At 64.0% G+C, this 19,467-nt stretch overlaps 4 protein-coding genes across 4 annotated transcripts; 2 read left to right on the top strand and 2 right to left on the bottom strand.

The window, feature by feature from the left end:
• The first annotated feature begins 1,336 nt into the window (after positions 1-1,336).
• On the top strand, positions 1,337-2,470 carry EMIHUDRAFT_438746 (hypothetical protein). The gene is made up of 2 exons (XM_005758807.1): positions 1,337-1,632; positions 1,731-2,470. The coding sequence occupies exons 1-2, from the start codon at positions 1,370-1,372 to the stop codon at positions 2,332-2,334; spliced, it is 867 nt and encodes a 288-aa protein (XP_005758864.1). The 5' UTR covers positions 1,337-1,369; the 3' UTR covers positions 2,335-2,470.
• Positions 2,471-6,603: 4,133 nt separating this feature from the next.
• EMIHUDRAFT_359610 (hypothetical protein) lies at positions 6,604-7,388 on the bottom strand. Its single transcript, XM_005758806.1, has one exon. It carries the CDS (start codon positions 7,033-7,035, stop codon positions 6,784-6,786), a length of 252 nt encoding a protein of 83 aa, XP_005758863.1. The 5' UTR covers positions 7,036-7,388; the 3' UTR covers positions 6,604-6,783.
• A 1,213-nt stretch (positions 7,389-8,601) lies between these two features.
• On the top strand, positions 8,602-10,453 carry EMIHUDRAFT_219349 (hypothetical protein; the record flags this gene model as incomplete). The annotated part of the gene is made up of 5 exons (XM_005758805.1): positions 8,602-9,098; positions 9,252-9,737; positions 9,830-9,890; positions 10,199-10,260; positions 10,375-10,453. 5 exons carry the CDS (start codon positions 8,602-8,604, stop codon positions 10,451-10,453), a joined length of 1,185 nt encoding a protein of 394 aa, XP_005758862.1.
• A 129-nt stretch (positions 10,454-10,582) lies between these two features.
• On the bottom strand, positions 10,583-12,903 carry EMIHUDRAFT_453490 (hypothetical protein; the record flags this gene model as incomplete). The annotated part of the gene is made up of 4 exons (XM_005758804.1): positions 10,583-10,933; positions 11,730-11,864; positions 12,113-12,187; positions 12,244-12,903. The coding sequence occupies 4 exons, from the start codon at positions 12,901-12,903 to the stop codon at positions 10,631-10,633; spliced, it is 1,173 nt and encodes a 390-aa protein (XP_005758861.1). The 3' UTR covers positions 10,583-10,630.
• Between the last annotated feature and the right edge of the window lie 6,564 nt (positions 12,904-19,467).

Here is a 19,467-nt window from a genome sequence, read left to right as displayed (position 1 = left end):
CGATTGCCAACAGCACCGAACGAGAGGCAGAGCTAGGCTCGAGGACTGGGCCAGCCCCGCGACGCCACCATTAGACGATGTCGCTTCCCGGCGACGACGCCGTCTGGGCCCGCCTCGATGAGCTGCCATCACGGCTCACTGCTCCCGCGACCGCTTCTGTGCGCTACGAGGACCAGAAGGCGGCTGCCCGGGAGGCCTACGAGTCGAGCAAGGAGGCCGTCTCACTTGCCAAGGACGACCTCCTGCAAATTATGCTCAGCACACACGAACAGCTCCGAGCGCTTGAGAGTGACAATGGGCGGCCCACCCGTCCTTTCGAGCCTGCGTCGGCGGCACAGGACACAGAGGCACTGATGGCGGAGGCGCGTGAGTACAATGAGGATCTGACGGTCGGTGAGGGCATCGGCTGGCTCAACAACGACGAGGAGGGCTACCGTCCTCCAACCTATTCCGAGGTTTGCCACTCTCGCCGACAGCCATCTCTGCTTGCACTCTCTCACCCCGCTCCCGCCGCGCACAGTGCCTCCCCGTATACCTGCTGAGCCCCACCGCCAACGACTTCGTCGACAAGAGGATCGAATCGGGCGAGTTCGTTGAATGGAACACGACGAGGAACGCTGCATTACCCACAGCAGCTCCCGCCTCCCTCACTCACTCACCGACTTCCGCCTCCCCGCCCCGCCCCTGCAGCCTTCCAAAGATGTGCATGGCGCTCGCTATCAGCCGCAGGCTCGGCGCAGACGAGCTCGCTAACATCACCGGCTACCGGGACGGCAAGCCCACGACCGCCTACCCGCTGCTCGCCAGCTGGGACGCGAACCCGGCGGCAAACGTGTCTCAAGTCAACGCACCGCAGCCGATCTGGGTGCCGTTCCTGTCGGGCTCGCGCGGGCTCGTGTTTGACTGGCTGGGCTGCCGGTGCGCCCGCCGCCATATGCGCCTTGCCTCGCGCAGCTCCGAGTCCTCGCCGAGTCGCCGCCTCCCTGCCGCCTGTCTGCCGCCCCTGCCGCACCAGGTGCTCGTGGCCAGTCTCGCAGCAGTGCTGGTCCCTGATGGTCGGGTGCAACATCCACCAGTACGTGCTCAACGTCTGGATCTGCGTCACGCTCGGCTTCGAGCTCTTCATGCTCGACGCGCTCGTCTCCTCCGCCTTCATTGCAAACTGCCCAAACAAGGAGAGGAAGAGGAGCGCGCTCCCTGCAAAACGCGTCGCTCGTCACACGCCCCGCCGTGCTACGAGCAGGTGTTCGAGTGGGAGGACTACCTGATCTGGGACAAGCCGCTCTCGGTCACCGCCGCCGCGCTCCTCACCTACTTGATCTTCCCCCTCTTCACCATCGGCTACCTCGCCGGCAAGAACGACAAGCGAATGGGGGGTTCTGGCGGCGTCGACCAGTCCTACTTTGCAGGCGTCTGGCAGAGCAAGATCCTGCTGCGCTCGATGGCGGCGCGGGAGGAGGCGGGCGCGTATTCCTACTGCACCACCCTCTTCTACGCGGTGGCCATGGAGTTTCACTGCGTGATCATCCCCGCCTATATTCCCTTCATCTGCCCCGCGCTCGTCATGTTCCAGTACGAGGCCGCGCTGCACAACATCGCAAAGTTCTACATCATGCTCGACGTCATCCTCAAGTGGCCACCGCACCCGCGCCTAGCCCCTCCCCGTCCGCCTCCCCTGGACTCGCCCATCGCCCCCCCCCCCCCCGCCCACCCCCCCCTTTCGCTCGCAGGTTTGGCACCAACGGCCTCTTCTTCGCCTGGTTCCTCTTCTGCTTCAGCGAGGGCCAGATAAGCGTGACGAGAAAGTACGTCGCAGGCCCGAGGGCGGCGGCGGAATGGCGGAGCATGAAGTTCGTCTACACGTGGGTGTCGCTGATCGGGACCTACCTGATGATCTTTAGCGTCAAGACCTACTTCACCATCCTCTACCTCTGGTTCATCCCGCTCTTCATCACCATCTTCGCCTTCTTCGGGCACGCGCTGCCCTACCTGATGCACGGCGCCGCCGCCTGCCCGCCGCACACGGGGCCGGCCGTCGAGCTGGTCGGCATCGCCACCACCCTCATCTTCCTCGCCGGCTTCCTCGTGGCGCGCGGCTGCTGGCTCTTCCCGTGCCTCTGCGCGCCCGAGGTGCCGGGGTGGCTCTTCTTCCCGCCGCACGACCCGCCCGACAACCCGCTGCAGGGCGACGTCGACTGGGACGCCTTCCAAATCTTTCTCCGCCACATGTGGCGCGGCTTCCCTGCGGCCGAAGACTGCGTCTGGGAGCCACCGACTTGGGACTTCTCGGTGCACAGAGGCGCTCACCTTCCGCCGAAGGGCAGCAAGGGTTGACTTATACGTACCGTGCACTCTATTAGCGGAGAGGGAGTTCCGGAGAGACGTTCAGAGAGAAAGAGAGAGCAGAAAAGGCGCAATACAGGGGCAGTGGAAGGATTAGAGAGAGACGTTCTAAAGAGAACGATAGAAAGAGGGTAAAAAAGTATCAAATGACTAGTTGGAAGAGTTGCAAATACGGGTGGTGTGGAAATGACAACTTTTGATGTTTTTGTGTCCGTGTTGCTCCCAGCGCCCTCGCCCGCGCTCCCTGAGGCCATGGCTGGTGCTACTAGTATGGGGTACTACCTGGATACCGCGAGAGCGACCCAACTCGTCGACATCGTCCGATGATGGTGCCTCAAAGTAGCTTCCGGAGGCTATCGTCGCGTCGAGCCGGCGGTGCCCGTGACATGTGGTTCCACCACCCCTCGCAGGCTTTGCCTCTGACCGCCACCGTTCCCAGGCTGTCTAATGGGATGGAAAGGAAGGCTGGGCGAGCGTATAGAAGCGTGCTCGACCTTGTCGTGGCAACCTGCACGGCAGCGCTGGCAGGCGCGATGAGCGTCGTGCCACCTGACCCGAGACGGGTCGCAGGCGTCGTACCGAGCGCGTCGAGACCGTGTCCTGATGAGCTCTGCACGGGTGAGTCACGTCGGCGTCAAAGGAGCGACGTGTGACCTGTCAGAGCTTGATCTCCGATCTCAGCAGCGTCGAGTCGCCTTCGGCGGCGACAGCTAGGATGCATCTCCTCCGTCGTTTTTCGCGCTACGGCCCTGAGAAGCTGGCGCCGCACGCAGGCGGACCTTGTGTATGCGGCGAACGCTTAAAAAATGGGTGCTCTACGTCACTTTTTTTGAGTAGATAGTGCCGAGCTGGCCGTGACAGCGATTTTGGTACCGGTAGTTTTGGGCGGGTTTTGGGCGGGTTTTGCACCACAGACTTTTTGCAACTTGAGCACTTGAGCACTTGATAGGGTCGATTCCGCATGGTACGGGACTCCTCGATCGTCTCGCCCTCCCTCACTGGTGTGTTCATTGGGTGGGGTCATAACAAACTAGTCAAATGTTCATGTCAGTAACAGCGTCACGTCACGACACCAGAAGAGCGACAGAAGAGCGAGAGACACAGGTCACAGCTCACAGGTGACCAGACGCTCTCGACGCACGCACAAGAAGTGCTTCTATTGTTCTAATGTACCGTGCTCTGCTGTCTCGGACCAGACTTGCCCTGAGACCCCTGTTCCCCCTCTCCTCCCAGCTGGTTGCGCCTTGCGCGCCCCCCTCGGCTCGTTTGGAGGATTCGCTGTTTTGTGTTTGGCTTTCTTTCTTTCATTCGAAGTGGATCTTCATTCTTCTTCTTTCTGTACATGCTTTCCATTCTGCACTCACACGGGGCTGGCTAGCTCCTGGTACTTTGTGCGCTGCTCTTTGGCGAAACGCCGAGCCGTTGCCGCGCTCGTCGTCGGCGGCTTGGGCGTCGCGATCCGGTCGATGGTCGCCGACGTGCTCTGCACACGGTGGGGCGGGCGGCGGCAACTTAGTACCCGGCTTCAACTCTGATGTCGCTTCTCTATGGGAGCCACATGCGGCGCCGGCTAGGGTCGTGGCGAGAGGGGAGAGGAGGCGCGCAGGCCGCGCACCGCGCTGTCCGTCGCCGGCTCTGAGACGCAGCACCACGCGCCCGCCTCTGCGGACAGGTAGGCGCCGACGCGCAGCGTCAGGTAGATGGGCGCAGCCACGGCGGAGAGGAGGAGGAGGACGCCGAGTAGGAGAAGGGCCATCGGCACCTGAGGTCGGGGTGGGTGGGAGGGGAGGCTGAGACGGGACAGCCCTGGGCGGGGGCAGGGAGCTGCGAAGGACGGGAGCGCGAGCGCCAGGACGAAGAAAGTGAGCATCAGGGTGCCGTTAAAGTACACGCGGCTCCACGTCAGAGCCCGGGCGCCGCTGAAGGTGCGGATCGTGTACTCAAAGTCGTCGAGCCCCTTCTCACTGCCGTCCTTGAGGATCAGCAACCGGTCGGTCGCACCGACTTGCTTGTCGGGAAACTTTGATGTCTGGAGGCGGAACCACGAGACGAAGCTGGAGGTGTCGCCCCCGAACCACTCCTCGAAGATGAGAAAGTACTTGAGCTCGTTCCACACCGCGTCCAGGCTCGCCTTCTTTGCGACCGCCGGGCTCTCTAGCAGGAAGGCGGTCACCGCCGGGAGGATCGTGGCGCCGCTGTGGAGCGCTCCGCCGTAGGTGCCCTTCTCGGCGCAGCACGCCGGGAGCCACGGCGACATGTTGAGCCACGCCTCGAGGAAGGGGAAGGTGAGCCAGCGCAGCCACTCGTTCTTCCGCACGCGCACCTCGATCAGGTTGCCCGGCCGGCGGTTCCATGGCAGCACCTGTGGTGGCGAAGGCGCACAGTCTGACGGCAAGTCTCGTGGAGAGGGTGAGGTGCCACGGCGGCGTCCCGCGCCATCTGGGCGACGGGGTCGAAGCGCATGATGAAGTTGAAGGTGCTGGGCACGTTCTCGTGGATCCAGGCCTCGAAGGCGGGGTTCGAGATCTTGGTCGGGGCGAAGGCGTACACGCGGACAGGGCCGTCAGGGGCGGCGGCCTCCTGGCGGTGGAGAAGCGCGCTGCTGACGTCCCATCGCGTCTCGTGCGTCCACGCGCCCGACCACTTGACGACAAACTGCTCCGCGTCCTGATCGAGCGTGATCGACAGCGTCGACGCGGTCGGGTCGCCCTTTGTGAAGGCGTCAACGCTGCTGCTGGTGTCGTTGACCTCGAGCGCGTCGATGTGACCGTCCTTGAGCGCGCGCAGCCCGGCGTCGAAGCCCACCAGAAGGGCGGCGAGGCAGATCGAGACGGCGCCGCCCTGCGAGTGGCCGGTCACGGTCACCTGCTTGTAGTCGCCGATGCGGTACACGCCTTTCATCGCATCGAGGAGGAGGTATGTGAAGAGGACGCCCATCGCGCGGTCCAGGTACTGCCCGTGAACCATCAGCTGCGCGAAACGACGGTTGCTCTTAATGGCGACATCCTCGCCGCTGCTCCTCTTGCCGACAAAAATTTGGTCGGTGCGGACTTGTCCCGCAAAATTGCGCCTCGCGTCCTCCACATTGTTAATGATCGTTCCGCGGTTGACAATAACGAGCTCCTCGGAATTCCTCCCGCGAGTCTTTGCAAATGCTATGTTGCTCGTCCCGACGGAGATCAGGCTCGGAGAGCCTTCCACGCGCAGTGCGTTCACGAGTCGCAGTCCGACGTCGTCCTGATACGCGAGCCCCATCGCGAGCTGGCTGCACTCGAGCGCGGAGTCGGCATCGAAGGTGATCGGCAGCGTCATCTCCGTTGTCGTTATCTTGTCCGTACACTGCATCGGGCGAGGAGCAGGCCGGTGCGAGGAGCACGGGGCACAAGGCGGCGGCGAGGAGCACGGGGCACAAGGGTGACCCCGCAAAACGCCGCTCTTCCAGTTGAATTCTTAAAAAATACAAGCCTCTCTCACAGCACACTGGCAGAAGAATTCAAGCTATCCACAAGTGCTCTCAGTGTGTGTGTGTGTGTGTACTCACTCACACCTCTCACAGCACACTGGCACAACAAGGGTGGTGACGCTCTCGAGGCTCTCGAGGTGTCGAGTGGAAGCCCTTTTTCCCTGAGGGAGGGTGTAGAGGATGTAGAGTGTAGAGCGCTGTAGAGCTGTAGAGATGTAGAGCGCTCTGGAGCGCTGTAGAGCTGTAGAGCTCTACATCCGGCGCGGGACAGAGCGATGCAGATGTAGAGCACTGTAGAGCGCGATTTTGCTGTAGAGTTTGTTGTAGAGGCTCTATGGGCCGGGGGTGGTATCGGTATTTCACGTTCTGCGTCCAGGGAGGACCGTAGGAGGGGAGGTGCAGGTGGAAGGGCCGCCAGCAGGTGGTCATGCCTTAAAACTAAAGACGTTGGACAGGGTGGATGGTGCAAGGTGGCCCGCCACAACAACCACTGGAATGAATTTGCGACTCGTCGCAATCCTGTGATTTACGTTGTCGTTGATACTTGATTATGATTTTGTCAGAATTTTGATTTTTGTGTGCGAGCTCCGTGACCCCTGTGTGTGTGTCTTGCTTTGCCAACAAACCTAAATCAAAAGATCGGCATGGGGTGGTGCGTCGGCAAGACATTGGGTAGTGGCGCATCGGGCAGACCAGTGTGCCCCAGCGCCCCCGTGGTCTCGTGAGAGTGAATATGTGAAAACATATTCGAGAGTGAGAGAGAGATGAGAAAGAGAATCCAAAAACACTTCCAAATTGGCCGGTCTGCGGACTATACATCACGACTTTTCTCGACAGCGACGAGGACGGCGGCTCGGTGCCGCTCAGTACCTGGCGCGGTCACCATCGCTCAGTGCAGGAGCCTGACGGCCGACGCGCGGCCTCACCCTCTTCGCATTTCGCTACACGGCAGCAAGCAACAGCGCCGGGACCTCACTTCACGCGGCCGGCCGCTTGCTCGCCTCCACCACAGCGAAGCCCTTCTTGCCCTGCGCGTTGACCTTGCCCCGCGCGTAGCCAGTCGCCTCGGCCGCGTCGCCAAACACCTTTGGGTGGCACGACCCCTTCCCCTTGGCGCAGCCTCCGAAGTGAATCTTGACGGAGAGTCCCGAGCACTCGAGGTCGTACCACCTGCGGGCGCACAAGGTGAAATTTTGAGACGTGGGAGCCAGCCTGTCGGCGTAGCGCATCGGCGGGGAGGATGGGCTGTGCGTTCCAGCGCCCACTTGTTCTTTTCGGGGTTGTGCATGTAGATCCATGTCGTTGGCAGCGGTGCTGCAGTCGGCGGCGCCTCTCCGGAGGGGCCGCCCGTGCGCTGCTTCTTTGTGGCAGGAGTCTTGACCTCACAGTCAACTTCGACGAAGCCATCGGCGAGCTTCTCGGTGCGCTTCTTCACCGCCGCCTCGCGTGCGGCCGCCTCCGAGTCAAAGCGCTTCTCGGCCGAGACCGGCGTCGCCGTGCTGCGGCCCCACCGCGTCTGGAGGAGGCAGCGCTCGCCGTCGACGGCGATCTCAAAGAATTGGCCGGTCTCTAACTTGCGGAGGAAGGACACGATCTCGGTGCCAGCGGCGCCAGCCATCGGTGTGATTGCACAGATTGTTGGCGCTCGTGAAGCCCACATACTGTGGTTGAGGGGTTGGGGGTTGAGGCCCCCCCTCAACCACATCTGGTTGACGGTTGAGACCCCCCGCCAACCCTTTAGTTGGGGGTTGAGGCCTCAGGGGCCTATTCACAGGCTCGCGCGTGATCACAAGATAAATTGGAACAGCCCTGCCGCCAAAAAATCGCTTCGCCTGCGGCGCGCTCTTGCGCTCCTCGTACTTCGAGCGCAATCCATAAGTAGGACTGTCGCCATTCAGGCGCCTGATCTTTCAGCAAAGCGATGGCCTACCAGGTACGAGTTCAGCGGCGCCAGCCATATCGGTGTGATTGCACAGATGTTGGAGGGTCGAGTGGAGCGTTCACAGCCTTGTTATGAGAAGAAAATACGCACGACAGAGAGAATTTTATAACAAAACTCCCTCGCACGACACTGGGCACGGGACTGGCGCGCACTGGCACTAACACAGGTACACCAAGCAAGAGAAAGCGCATACAAAACAAGCAAGGTGCCGCATTCGTCGCTGTGCTTCTTTAGCAGGCGGTGGACTGTCGGCTGCGAGGACGGTCGCATTTGCGCGAGGCGAGGCGATCATTGTTGAGCGTTGCATGAGCCATGACTCGCGCCAGCGCGTGCGGGAGCTCCTGGCTGAGCGTTGAGTCCAGGCGAGTTGCGCTGGCCACTATCGCTACGCCGAGCCGAGCTGACGCGCCGAGGCGCCGGCCAGTCGCAGCCGTGAGGCATGCCATAGCAGCAGAGGCACCTCCTACCCATTGGGCGGGCAGACAGAAGGCCAGGGCAGCACTGGCAAGTGCAACGCGCCTCATGTCGGAGAGCGACCGTGCCTCGTTCGCCGCTTATTGATGTACGTACTTTTAGCTTACTGGGAGAAAAGAGAAAGGGGGTTGTGTCTCTCTCTCTTGATGTAGAGTTTGTTGTAGAGATTTCACGTTGTAGAGCGCCTCTACATCGCTCTACAACGGAGGCGCATCGTCACGCGCCGGATGTAGAGCTCTACAGCTCTACAGCGCTCCAGAGCGCTCTACAGCTCTACAGCTCTACAGCACTCTACACTCTACATCCTCTACACCCTCCCTCAGCAATCGGGCCGCCGTCGCAAACGAGGCGTGCTTGCGCAACGAAATCGAGGTGCAAAATGTCCTTCAGGTGCCGTTTGCGTCGAAAAAGAAATTTCGCGCTTTCGCGAAAAAGAAACTCGACGAGCTTCTACAACCCGGAGGACGTCGGCCAGCGAGGCGCTTTCGTCGGCCTCGGCAACACCGAGCCCGGCACGAGCGCGGACGTCTTCGGCCTCGAGCAGCGCGGCGCTGTCGGGGACGGCGACTTCAGGCCGAGCGACGGCGGCGGCTATGTGGCGTACAAGAAGGCGGACTACGCGCACGCCCTCTCGCGCTCGGACACCGACGTGCAGATGTACCTGTTCGAAACCTTCGGCGGGTGGTGCAACGCGGTCAAACGGCTGTTCTACCAGATGAAGGACAAGGTGCGCAACAAGCTCTCGAAGCGGCAGCACGAGGACGAGGCGAGCTGGTCGACGCGGTCGTGGCTGTCGCTGCAGGCCCAGCGCATGTCAGTCGCGCTGCAGCTCGCGGCGGCGGAAGAGATTGCGACCGAGCTCAGGCTCGCCGCGGCGTCGGAGGACGCCGCCGTCGCCTAGACTCCCCTGCGTCACTACGTGCCTCCCCGTCTTTGTAGCCTGGCGTTTGTGCCCCGTTTGTGCCGCGTCCCGTGCCCCCGAGTTCATTTTATTGATTCAGCTTCTACAACCTCTGCACCCTCCCTCAGGCCCCCACACCTCATGGGCTGCTGCTCGAGCACCGCCGCCACCGACCGCGCGCCCCCAGGCTCGCTCGCGACGCCACCAGCATCACGCCACGGCGGCGCGCCCGCCTTGGTCTTCACCACCAAGCCGAGCAGGCCGGTGGGCGACGCAGCGGTCCCGCCCGCCCGGAGGTGCATGTTTGCCGTCGTGATGCCCGCGTCAACCGGCGCGCGGCCGTGCCACCTCTTTGTCGACCGCGAGAAGCCAGTCGAGGCGATCCTGCACGCGGCCGCCTCGCACGGCGGGTTTGCTGTGGATAAAGGCAAGCTGGTTGGCTCGCCTGAGAGGCTCAACCTCTTCACCTTCCCGGAGGGCGAAGTGGTTCGGCTCGATCTCGAGGTAGACGCGCACCTCGGCGCGACGCTCCATGAGGGGCGTCTCCTCGTTCTCGAGAAAGGCAATCGGCTGAGCGACGAGCGCTGTCGAGCCCTGCAGGCGGCCCTGGGCCGGTGACTGCCGCTCCCCGCGCTGCGTTGAGGGCTGGTGCGTCGGCGCGTCGGTGTGCGCCGGGCTGCTGCCGCCCGAGGGACACTTTGCGCAGCCACCCGGAGGCTGGCGAGGCTGCGGAAGACGCCGGCTCGCAAGGCGTTTCGGCCGTCGCGGTTGCTGCGCCCTTCGCCTGCCGGACGCGGGCCGTCTGAGTACCGCGCTGCGAACCAGGCCAGGGCCGGGGCTACTTTTTTGTTAATTTCGGCCGTTTTTTGTTCATTTTGGGGGCTACTTTTTTGTTCATCACTGCCGGCAGTGGTGTCCAGGCACCCCCCCCCCCCCCCCCCACATCCACCGCCCGACCGCCCCCACCGCCCCCACCGCCCCATCCGCACGCTGTTGCAAGCCGAGTGCGGCGGTGAGAGATCACGCCGTGCCGCGCCCGGCATCTAGCCGTGCCACACTGAACCCCCCCCTGCAGCCGCGGCGCGGGCCCTCCCTCTCGCCATCCGCCGCTGACGCCGCAGGGGTCCAACCGCAGGGGTCCAACCCCTCCCCCTCCCGCCCCCCACCCCCACACACACCGCCTCCCCGCCCCGCCTCCGGTGGCAACGCCGTCCGGTCGCTTCTCCTCACCCGCAGCTTTCGGCTTCGCAGGAGCTCCACCTCCATCTGGCATACGTGGCGTCCATACCCGTCGGCATGCGCCGCCACCGGGTTTGCGAACACCGAGTAGACCTGGTTCGTAAAGAGCCGTTGCAGAAAACTGACGTAGCATTGCAGAGTTTGTCGGGATCTTACCACACCGGTCACCGCTCTCACCTGCGTCCTGCCGCTCTCACAACAGATAACTTCACAATTCAAATTTCAATTCTGAAATTCATTTAAAAAGTAACACATGGCATGTGACACATCACAATTTTGAGCGAGCCGCAGCGGGCGGGCCCCACACCCCCAGTTGTGTGCGCGAGTCGTCGATCGCATGCAGAGCCTCCTCCACCTCGAATCGGATGCCGACGGCGCGGAGGGCATCGACGAGGGCGGTGATGGCGGCGGCGCCTCCGGAGCCGACGAGGCCGCCCGGCGTGAACACGCCACCAACTATGGGGAGCCGCCGCCGCTCCTCCTTGATGAAACGGGCCATGCTGAGGAACATGAGTGCGGTGGCGATGTAGCCCGGCTCGGGGCCCGAGACTAAGACGGTCGCGGCGCGGTCCTACAGTGTGAGCACGCCGAGGTCGGGGCGGGAGTACGGTCTCGCGCCGCGACTCGGAGCACCGCGATACGAGGGATGCGAATACAGCTGACCACAGCTGAGCACAGCTGAGCACAGCTGAGGCACAGCTGAGGCACAGCTGAGGCACAGCCGAGAAGAGCTGAGGCACAGCGGAATGCGTGTCCTCTCGAGTGGCAGCTTGACTGCTCAGACCTGTGCTCCGCATCTAGGGGTGCGGTCGAAGCTGGCAGAAGGCGGACTGTCGGGTGTGGCGTCGGACCAGCCGCGGCCAAAGAAGACGCTCTTCCACGACGTTGCCGCGAGCCTGCGCCAGCCGCTTGCAGCTGAGTGCGCGTCCTCTCGCGTGCCTCGTGCTGCGCGACTAGGGCCTCGAGATATGGGGAGATATGGGGAGATATGGGGAGATATGGGGAGATGTTGCGCATCTGGGGCGGGGAGCCTCTCCTCCGACGGTCCCTCGTCCGAGAACGCGCCTGAGGGTGGGCAGGCGGGGAAGGGAAGGGTCGAGGGAGAGGGAGGGAGAGGAGAGGAGGGAGAGAAGAGAGGCGAGAGAGTGGAGAGAGGCGAGAGAGGAGGGAGGCGAGAGAGGACGGAGAGGCGAGAGAGGACGGAGAGGCGAGAGAGGAGAGAGAGAGCGGAGGGCGGAGGGCGGGGCGCCGAGCGTGAAGAGGGCCGGCTGGCGCAGCAGCAGGGCGCGGCCCCAGCCGGAGCCGCTCAGCGCGTTGAAGAGCGCGCCGGCAAGGGCGACCATGGCGGCGGAGCGCGCACTCGCCACCGTGAAGCTCGCGCCAAACTGCGGCGTCAGATAGGGCTCCCCCGCCCGCCGCGGCTGCCTCGCGAGCGCGCGCTGCGAGGTGCGGACGACGGCGACGTCGGCGCCGGGGAAGAGGAACGAGTACCGCGCGAGCGCCTTTCCACCCGCAGTCGGAGTCAGTGCTGCTCACAGCCATCGGCTAGGTTCACTAGCAGTGCCGCTGTGTCTTCCACGAGCGCGTGTGCCACGCGCGAGGAGGAGGCGTGTGTCGCACTGGCTGGCTGACTGCCGCGGGCGCTCCCGGAGCGCCCTCTTGCCACGCGCAATTAGTGTTGGTCAGGCACACGATCCCATTCACAGTGCCACCCTTCGCGCGCCTTTTGCCACGCCGGTCCAGCCGCCACCTTGAGCTTCGGGCCGAGCGGCGGCGGCGGCCTCGAGCTCCCCGGCGCCTCCTCTTCGAGCTTGGCGAGCAGCGCCTGGGGGGTGCCAGGGACGTTGGGGGTGGGACATGCTGTCCTTGCAGAGCCTCGACTCTATCGCGGCGAGCAGACGCCTTGCGCTGCGCGCGCGTCTCGCCCGCGCCACCAAAGCCGTGGACCGCGGCGCGAAAGGTGGTCGCGTGCCCGCTCGCGCCAGGTGGACTCCCCTCGACCGAGACCACGTGGTACATGTCCGCGTGCGCGCACAGGGCGGGCGGCGGGAACTGCATCGCCGTGAAGAGCGTGCCGAGATCAGCCGGCACGCTGTCAAAGGCACACGCGTGGACGACCAGCACGCCTGCCGTGCGGGCGGCGTCCGAGTGCTTGAGCTGGCATCGGTCGATGAACTCGGGCTCACCGCACAGGTCGCAGTAGTTCGTCGTTGTTGCGATGCAGGCGCTCACCACCGCCTCGCCGTAGAAGCGGTACGGCCCGGTTGCGTTCATGAGCACATGCGTGCGTGCGGACATTGCGCGCAGCGAGGCCTCGTCCGACGTATCAGCGATCACCACACCGGTCGGTGGACTCGCCAGCCCGCCGAGCATGCCGTCGAGCTTCTTCTGCGAGCGGCCAGCGATGGCCCAACGGACGGTTGCCCAGGCGCCTCCGGGCATGGACCACTTTGAGAGCGTGCGCGCAACTCGCTCGCCCGTGTAGCCGCTCGCACCGAAGATGAGGACGTCAAAGTCGCGCTCCCTGGGGAGATGAGACATCCTGAGTTTGGCCCGGTTGCTCGCTGGCGGCGCGCCGCTGGGACCCGGACGCCAGCACACACGGCTAGATTTCATGGCGGGCCGCCTAGGCCCTGGGGTCGGAGGTAGAGTCGGTGGTGGTGCCGCGCGCGGCGCGGGCTTCGCTGTCGGGGGCGTCTAGGGCGGGGTCGGGGAAGGAGGGTGGGGTCGGTCGCATTGGCGGCCGCGCGGCGGTGGCTGCGGGGGGGGCGGGAGGAGGTGGTGGCGCCGACCGCAATGGCGGCCGACCCGACGACGAGCGCCGGGCGAGATCGCGAGGGTCGAGGGTGAGCTCGAAGCCGAGGGCGGCGGCCGAGTTCTGAAGTTGTGTGTACTCTCCCGACTGCGTCCACCCAACGGAAAAAGACAAGAGCGTGCTCGAGTACGAAACGTGCGTGTGAGAGACAGCCGTGTGTGTGAGAGACCAGGTGCCGCGGGAGGAACCACACCGGCTTAACTGGGACACGGCCGGCTTCGTATAGCTGGCACCGGGTCTGCCCCCCGGCCGCGGGATGTGTGTGTGTGTGTGTTGTGTGTGTGTGTGTGTGTATCAAGAATATTCACTCTCACACACGCGCGGGATGTCAGCAATCGGCGCGCTGATCGGCCTCACCAAACCTCTCCAAAACGTGTTCTACTTCGCTCTAACACCGCGCAGACCGCAGACTGGCACTAATGGCGCGCACGCTGGCATTAACAAACCTCGGCTGCGCACGCCGGGCACACTGTGAGAGTGTGAGAACGCGCTAGCCTAGGTAGGACGCAGGACGTGAGCACCATCGTCCGTCCCAGACGACGCTGTCCTTGGGTCAGCTCAACGAACGGAAGAAGTCTGGCGTGCAGGGAAAGCCAGCAGAGCCTACCAGCGTGGCATCCACATTGTCCGAGTCCTCGCCAGGAAGATCTCTGTGGCCTCGAGCAGCCTCGTCGCGAGTCGGAGCGAAAGGCGGCTCTGGTGATGTCTGGATTGGTAGGCATGCGCGAAAACGGTCGACTAAACTATGCTCACGTCACCTTCATCGCCAGGCCGACGGCTGCAAGAGAGAGAAAAATGGAGCAGCATGTATCGTCAGTTCCGGTGTCCGTTCGACCACCGCAGCGGCACACGGGGCACGTCGCACGCCTGGCGTGCCGCCGCCACTCTTCGAAGCAGCTCGAGTGGACTGGGTTGTCGCAGCGGGCGCATGTCCACACCGCGTCGTCCGGATGCATAGACTCGAGGCAGATGACACAGTCGGCCTCACAGCGACCCGAGCGCCGCATTGCGGCGTTCGTTAGCTGTGGGAGCTGCGTCGTGAACCCAGACCGCTGTGGAAGCTCCTGCATCGCGCCAAAGACTGGCCGCATCCAGACCTCTTCGTTCTCCCCCTTCGTGGTCCCGAGGTCTCTGAAATAAAAAAGGAAAAAATGGGCCTCTCCCTACCTAACAAATACCTACCTACCAACGCGAAGCTCGCCCACCACTCGTTGGTGTGCCGGTGTGTGTGCCTCCGCGCCAATCTGCACCCTTGTCGTGCCAGCGTGCAGGTGTGCAGCTGGGATTTCTCTTTTTTCTCAAATTCTATAAATTCGATAACATCAGGTTAAGCTCCACAAAACAAATCCTAAAGTCGACTAAACCCGAAAACGGAAGCGCCCGCCGGCGCCGGCGCGGAACCTCCCCTTGCGAAGGAGTGTCGGCGCCGAAGCTGTCGTCATGATCCAGAGCGCGTCGTCTGCGTTGCCGTTCGGCCGCGCGCGGGCCATGGGGAAGCAGGAGGAGACAACACCGCTCTCCGAATCCGTCGCCACTGATGACAGAGAGCAGGCCACGACCACCACGAGTGCCCCCGCGGTACGTCCATGCCCTGTCGTCTGCCCACGGGTGGCAATGGTTTCGCCCGCCATCCGCCCGGTTGTGCCGCCTTCCGGAGATGACGTCCGTGTGGCTTGCTTCGTGGTGAGCTGTGCCAAGACAATCGCGCGGGTGCGCGGCCGCCGCAGCTGGCCAACGAACTTTTATTTTCTGCTGGGAGACCCGCAGCAGGCCGAGCCGCATTTCCTCTCGGGCGGCATTCTGCATCTGCGGTGTAGTGACGCCTATCTGGGCCTGCCGGAGAAGATGGCGGCGGCGTTCGATGCGTTCTGTCGCTTGCCAGCCTTTTCTGGGTACACACACGTGTACAAGGTAGATGACACGGACCTGGCGTCTTTCCGCACCGGCGGGATGGGGCAAGGCGACCTGTTGCGTTTTATCGGGCACCATGACTACTCTGGCTTGTATCTCAACAACTTTGGTCCTCTGAAGCAGAACCGACGGTACCACTTCAAGGTCAACGAGCCAGAGTTTTATTGGAATCGACGGTACTACACGAGTGATTTTGTCTCGTACTTGCAGGGAGGCGGATACGTGCTGTCTCGGGCGGCAGCCCGACTCGTGGCACTTGCATGGCCCCGCACCGATGTGGACCGTCTGCGTCGGACCGAGCCGTACGAGGACCTGATGGTCGGCAAGGCACTGCGTCGCCACCAAGTGCTCCCGGTGCAGCTGCCCCCCACGATGCGCGGGTTACTGCCGGTGCATGATGACATGGGCAGCCACGGGTCGCGTACTCCTCTTCTCCACCTGGGTGCGAGTCGCTGCGTTGGAAGTTCGCATTGGCCAAGCCGAGCGCACTCTGAGCCGCCTTGGCAATCACCCACGCCAGAAGGGTGGCTGCACTAGACGCCCAGAGAGGCGCGCGGCGCGGTCCGCGGACGGATGGCTAGGGGAGAAAAAGCGGAGATCCTAGCTCGCTGGGAGGCGTGCGCAACCTAGAGTCGGTAATAGGGGAGAAGGTGTCAGTGTACAGTGTGACACTGCTCTGTGACGTGTGAGGGGTGGGCGTAAAGCCGCGCGCCAAGCCGAAGCCCCGGCTCTCCGCGCGGGACAGTGGCATGGATTTTCTCTTTTTTAGGGTGCCCACAGGGCCCAAAAAAAGAAAAGAAAAAAGAAATGGGCCACCCCAGATCGCAGCACTTCGTGTTGGAGAGTCGAGATATTGAGAGTGTGACTAGGAGGGTGGGACGCTGGGGATTCTCAAAGGTATACCCTTGGAATGGCCGGATCCAGCCTTAAAAGTACGAGATCGCGCGCGCTTCGCGCGCTGCACCGCCTATTCTCCGGGCTGAGTGACGACGCGTGCCGTGTGCCAGCAGAGTTGGGCGCGCGCGGCGCGACGGCGCCCGCGAGGGAAGGCGCGGGTGCAGCGGCCGCCGGCGGCCGTACCGCCCGCCAGCCGGCGCAGCAGCGGCCAGCGCAGCGGCCGCCGGCGCAGCAGCCAGATCAGCCGGTGCGCGCCTTGCGAGGCGAGTACTGCCGCCCGGCAGCCTTGAGGCGGCCGGGCGGCAGTACTCGTTCGAACTTTGCGAGCCGTGCGCGCGCCGAGGCGCCCGCGGCGCGCGCCCGCCCGGCTGCCAGTAGGAGGCGGCGCAATATGGCCTATAGTACAGCCCTTGAGGAGGAGGAAGAGGCTGGCTGGCAGTGCTGTATGCCGCCGAGGGGCAGTTTTGGGGTGCTGTCACGGGCCCAGGGGGCTGCAGAAGGTGTCCGCAGCCGGGACAACCCGCCCCCCCAGCCGAGGCCGGTCGAAGCCCACTTGGGCACAGCCATGAGGAGTCCTCTTGGTGCTCCTGGCGCCCGTTGGAATGGCGAGCGCGCGCCGATGGGGGGGGGGGGGGTCTTGCTTGCTCCACACCGAGCGCCATCGGTCCAGACCGGCGTGCCCAATGAGGGGTGGCCTGCACAAGGTCTGAGCCGCGGGCGCTCGGCGCCAAGTGCAGTGTCACGCTCGCGCTCGCGCGTGACAAACCGGGGAACCCTCGTTTCCTATGTACTCGGTCCCCCAACGGAAGAGGCCTCGCTCCTATTGGAACATTCCAACATCAGATTTGCCTCGTGCGTCCCTTTTTGAGTCGGTAAGCTATTTTCTTTTGGGTCCTGTGGGCACCCTATCTTTTCGTTTTTGCCTTTGAACTGAACCGGTTTTTTGTGTCGTAGCAAAAAGCGCAGATCCGTACTTGTTCAGGGCATGCAGCGAGAAAACATTCATTCACAGGGGCGCGGGGAAGCCCAAGGGAGGTTGCTGGTTGGAGCTCCTGTGTGCGCGCGCGTGTGTGCGTGTGTGCGTGCGTGTGTGCGTGCGTGTGTGTGTACCGCCCCCAGAGACACCCGCTACGGTCCCCACGTCTCGATCTTCTTGGGCAGCAGCTCCTCCGACAGGTCCTCTCCGTGGCCTAGGCAGCCGCGCTCACCCTTGCCCCAGGTAAAGACGGCTCCGTCGGCGGTGATGGCGAGGCTGTGGTCGCCTCCAGCCGACACAGCGACGACGCGCTTGCCAGCCAAAGCCTCGATCTTCTTCGGCAGCAGCTGGTCCTGCTGGTCGTCGTGGCCCAACATGCCAAAACCTCCGTGGCTGCAGCTCCAGACGGCGCTGTCGGCGGTGATGGCGAGGTTGTGGTAGCATCCCGCCGACACAGCGATGACGCGCTGGCCAGCAAAGGCTTCGACCTTCTTGGGCAGCAGCTGGTCTTCCTCGTCGCCGTGGCCCAGCTGGCCAAAGCCTCCCATGCCCCAGCTCCAGACGGCGCCGTCGGCAGTGATGGCGAAGCTGTGGCTTTCTCCAGCCGAGACAGCGACGACACGCCGCCCAGTGAAGGCCTCGACCTTCTTGGGCAGCAGCTGGTGCTGTCGGTCGCCGTGGCCCAGCTTGCCAAAGCCTCCCATGCCCCAGCTCCAGAGAGCGCCGTCGCCGGTGATAGCGATGCTGTGACGCTCTCCTGCCGACACAGCGACGACGTGCTGGCCAGCCAAGGCCTCGGTCTTCTTGGGCAGCAGCTGCTTCTGCTGGTCGCCGTGGCCCAGGATGCCAGAGTAACCATAGCCCCAGCTCCAGACAGCGCCATCGGCGGTGAGGGCGAGGCTGTGCGACCCTCCAGCCGAGACAGCGACGACGCTCTGGCCCGCCAACGCCTCGACCTTCTTTGGCTGCCACTGGCTCTCCTCGTCGCCGTGGCCCAACCGGCCTTGGCCTCCATAGCCCCAGCTCCAAACGGCGCCGCTGCTGGTGAGGGCGAGGCTGTGGCAAGCTCCTGCCGCCACGCTCACGGCGCGCTCACCGCCCAGCGTGGAAGGGGTGTGGGTCGGCGTGTTGAGCCGCGTCACACCCTCGCCATGGCCGAGGAGGGGGAAATCCGTCGCGTCGCCGCATGCCGAGAGCCGCCCCTCGCCGTCGATGAAGGCGCTGTGAGAAAGGCCTGCGGCCGCCCTCGCCGGCGGGTTGGACGCGCGCAGCAGCGCAGAACAGCACAGCCACCGCACGGCGCAGCCCTCGCCCTCAGGCAGCGCCGGCAGCTCGAAGCCGCGCTCTTGCGCCCACAAGCGGATGCCGTCCTCCGCAAGCGAGGCGTGGAAGAGCAGCGAGACGGCCGCGACGCGAGCGATGTCGGCGGGGTCGCAGCGAGAGAGGGCGCGCACGAGGAGGTCCGTGGGGAGGTCGAGGAGGCGGGCGGGCGGCGGCGTGTCTGGCGAGGGAGCGGCGGTGGAGGCGGCGGCGAGGCGCCGCGCGAGCGGCGGCGCGGAAGGGGTGGACATCGCGAGGAAAAGAAAATGTTTTCGCGTTAGCCGAGACGCAGGCGAGACGCCGAGATGCAGTCGGAGGCGATGGTGCCGAGTTGTGCGGCGCCCCTTCACGCTCTCTCCACAACTGTGCCTAGGCGTCCTCTCCTCTGTGCTCAAGCTGCTGCCTCCGCCGGAGCCCGCTCGCCTCGGAGCTCCGCACCGCGCGGCGCTCCTTGCGTGCCGCCGAGTGAGAGCCAGTGTGGGCAGCGGCGAGGGGAGTGGTGAGCAGCGTGCTGCGCGAACGACCAACGAGTTGTGTCGGTGGCGGGTTCGTGTCGGGCGTCGGTCTCCGGTCTCTCGGGTCCCGGTGCGTGGTCCTTGCTCCTTCTGCGTTGTGGCATGTGGGCGACGTTCGGTGTGTATGGTTGCTGTATCACGTGTCAGTTGTACGTCTAACATCTCTGAATCGTGCGCCAAATGGAGCGCCCATTCAGATAAAACTAACTCAACGGTGACCGGGCCGAGCAGGTCGCGATCACACACCATGCTAAAGGACCGCTGCACACATGCCCGTCTACATGCAACACATAAATACGAGCTCAGGCGCGACATGGCGGAGCGGCGGGACGAGCGCGAGCACAGGACCCACCGACCCAAGGGCCTGAGGCTGCGCTGCCGCCTGCGCATCCGCTCAAACAGGAAAATCTGTGATCAGGCCGGAGAGCACGAGCAGAAAGCCGACGCCGAGGATCGCGATTATGCCGTAGTCGAGCGGCTCGAGCGGACTCGAGAAGTCCGGCCACTCCTTCTGTGCGCCATCCTGCATGAGCAGCGCTTCAGATGCCCGAGCGGGTGCGGGCCCGGTTGTCGCACCGACACCGAGAAGGCCCGGACGTGGAGGCGCAAGCACGAGGGCCTCCGCGGCGACGGCTAGGCACAGCAACGCCGTAGTGGTGGAAGATGGCATT

Source organism: Emiliania huxleyi, assembly GCF_000372725.1.
Source record: "Emiliania huxleyi CCMP1516 unplaced genomic scaffold EMIHUscaffold_84, whole genome shotgun sequence".
NCBI classification, from domain to species: Eukaryota; Haptophyta; order Isochrysidales; family Noelaerhabdaceae; genus Emiliania; species Emiliania huxleyi.
This window is presented reverse-complemented; position numbering and strand designations above follow the sequence as displayed.

Excerpts from the sequence above, each read along its gene's own strand:
- EMIHUDRAFT_438746 (XM_005758807.1), top strand. The coding sequence starts at position 1,370 with ATGGGGGGTTCTGGCGGCGTCGACCAGTCCTACTTTGCAGGCGTCTGG. Across the intron at positions 1,633-1,730 it reads ATGCTCGACGTCATCCTCAA|GTTTGGCACCAACGGCCTCT; the intron begins GTGGCCACCGCA and ends TTTCGCTCGCAG.
- EMIHUDRAFT_359610 (XM_005758806.1), bottom strand. The coding sequence starts at position 7,035 with ATGCGCTACGCCGACAGGCTGGCTCCCACGTCTCAAAATTTCACCTTG.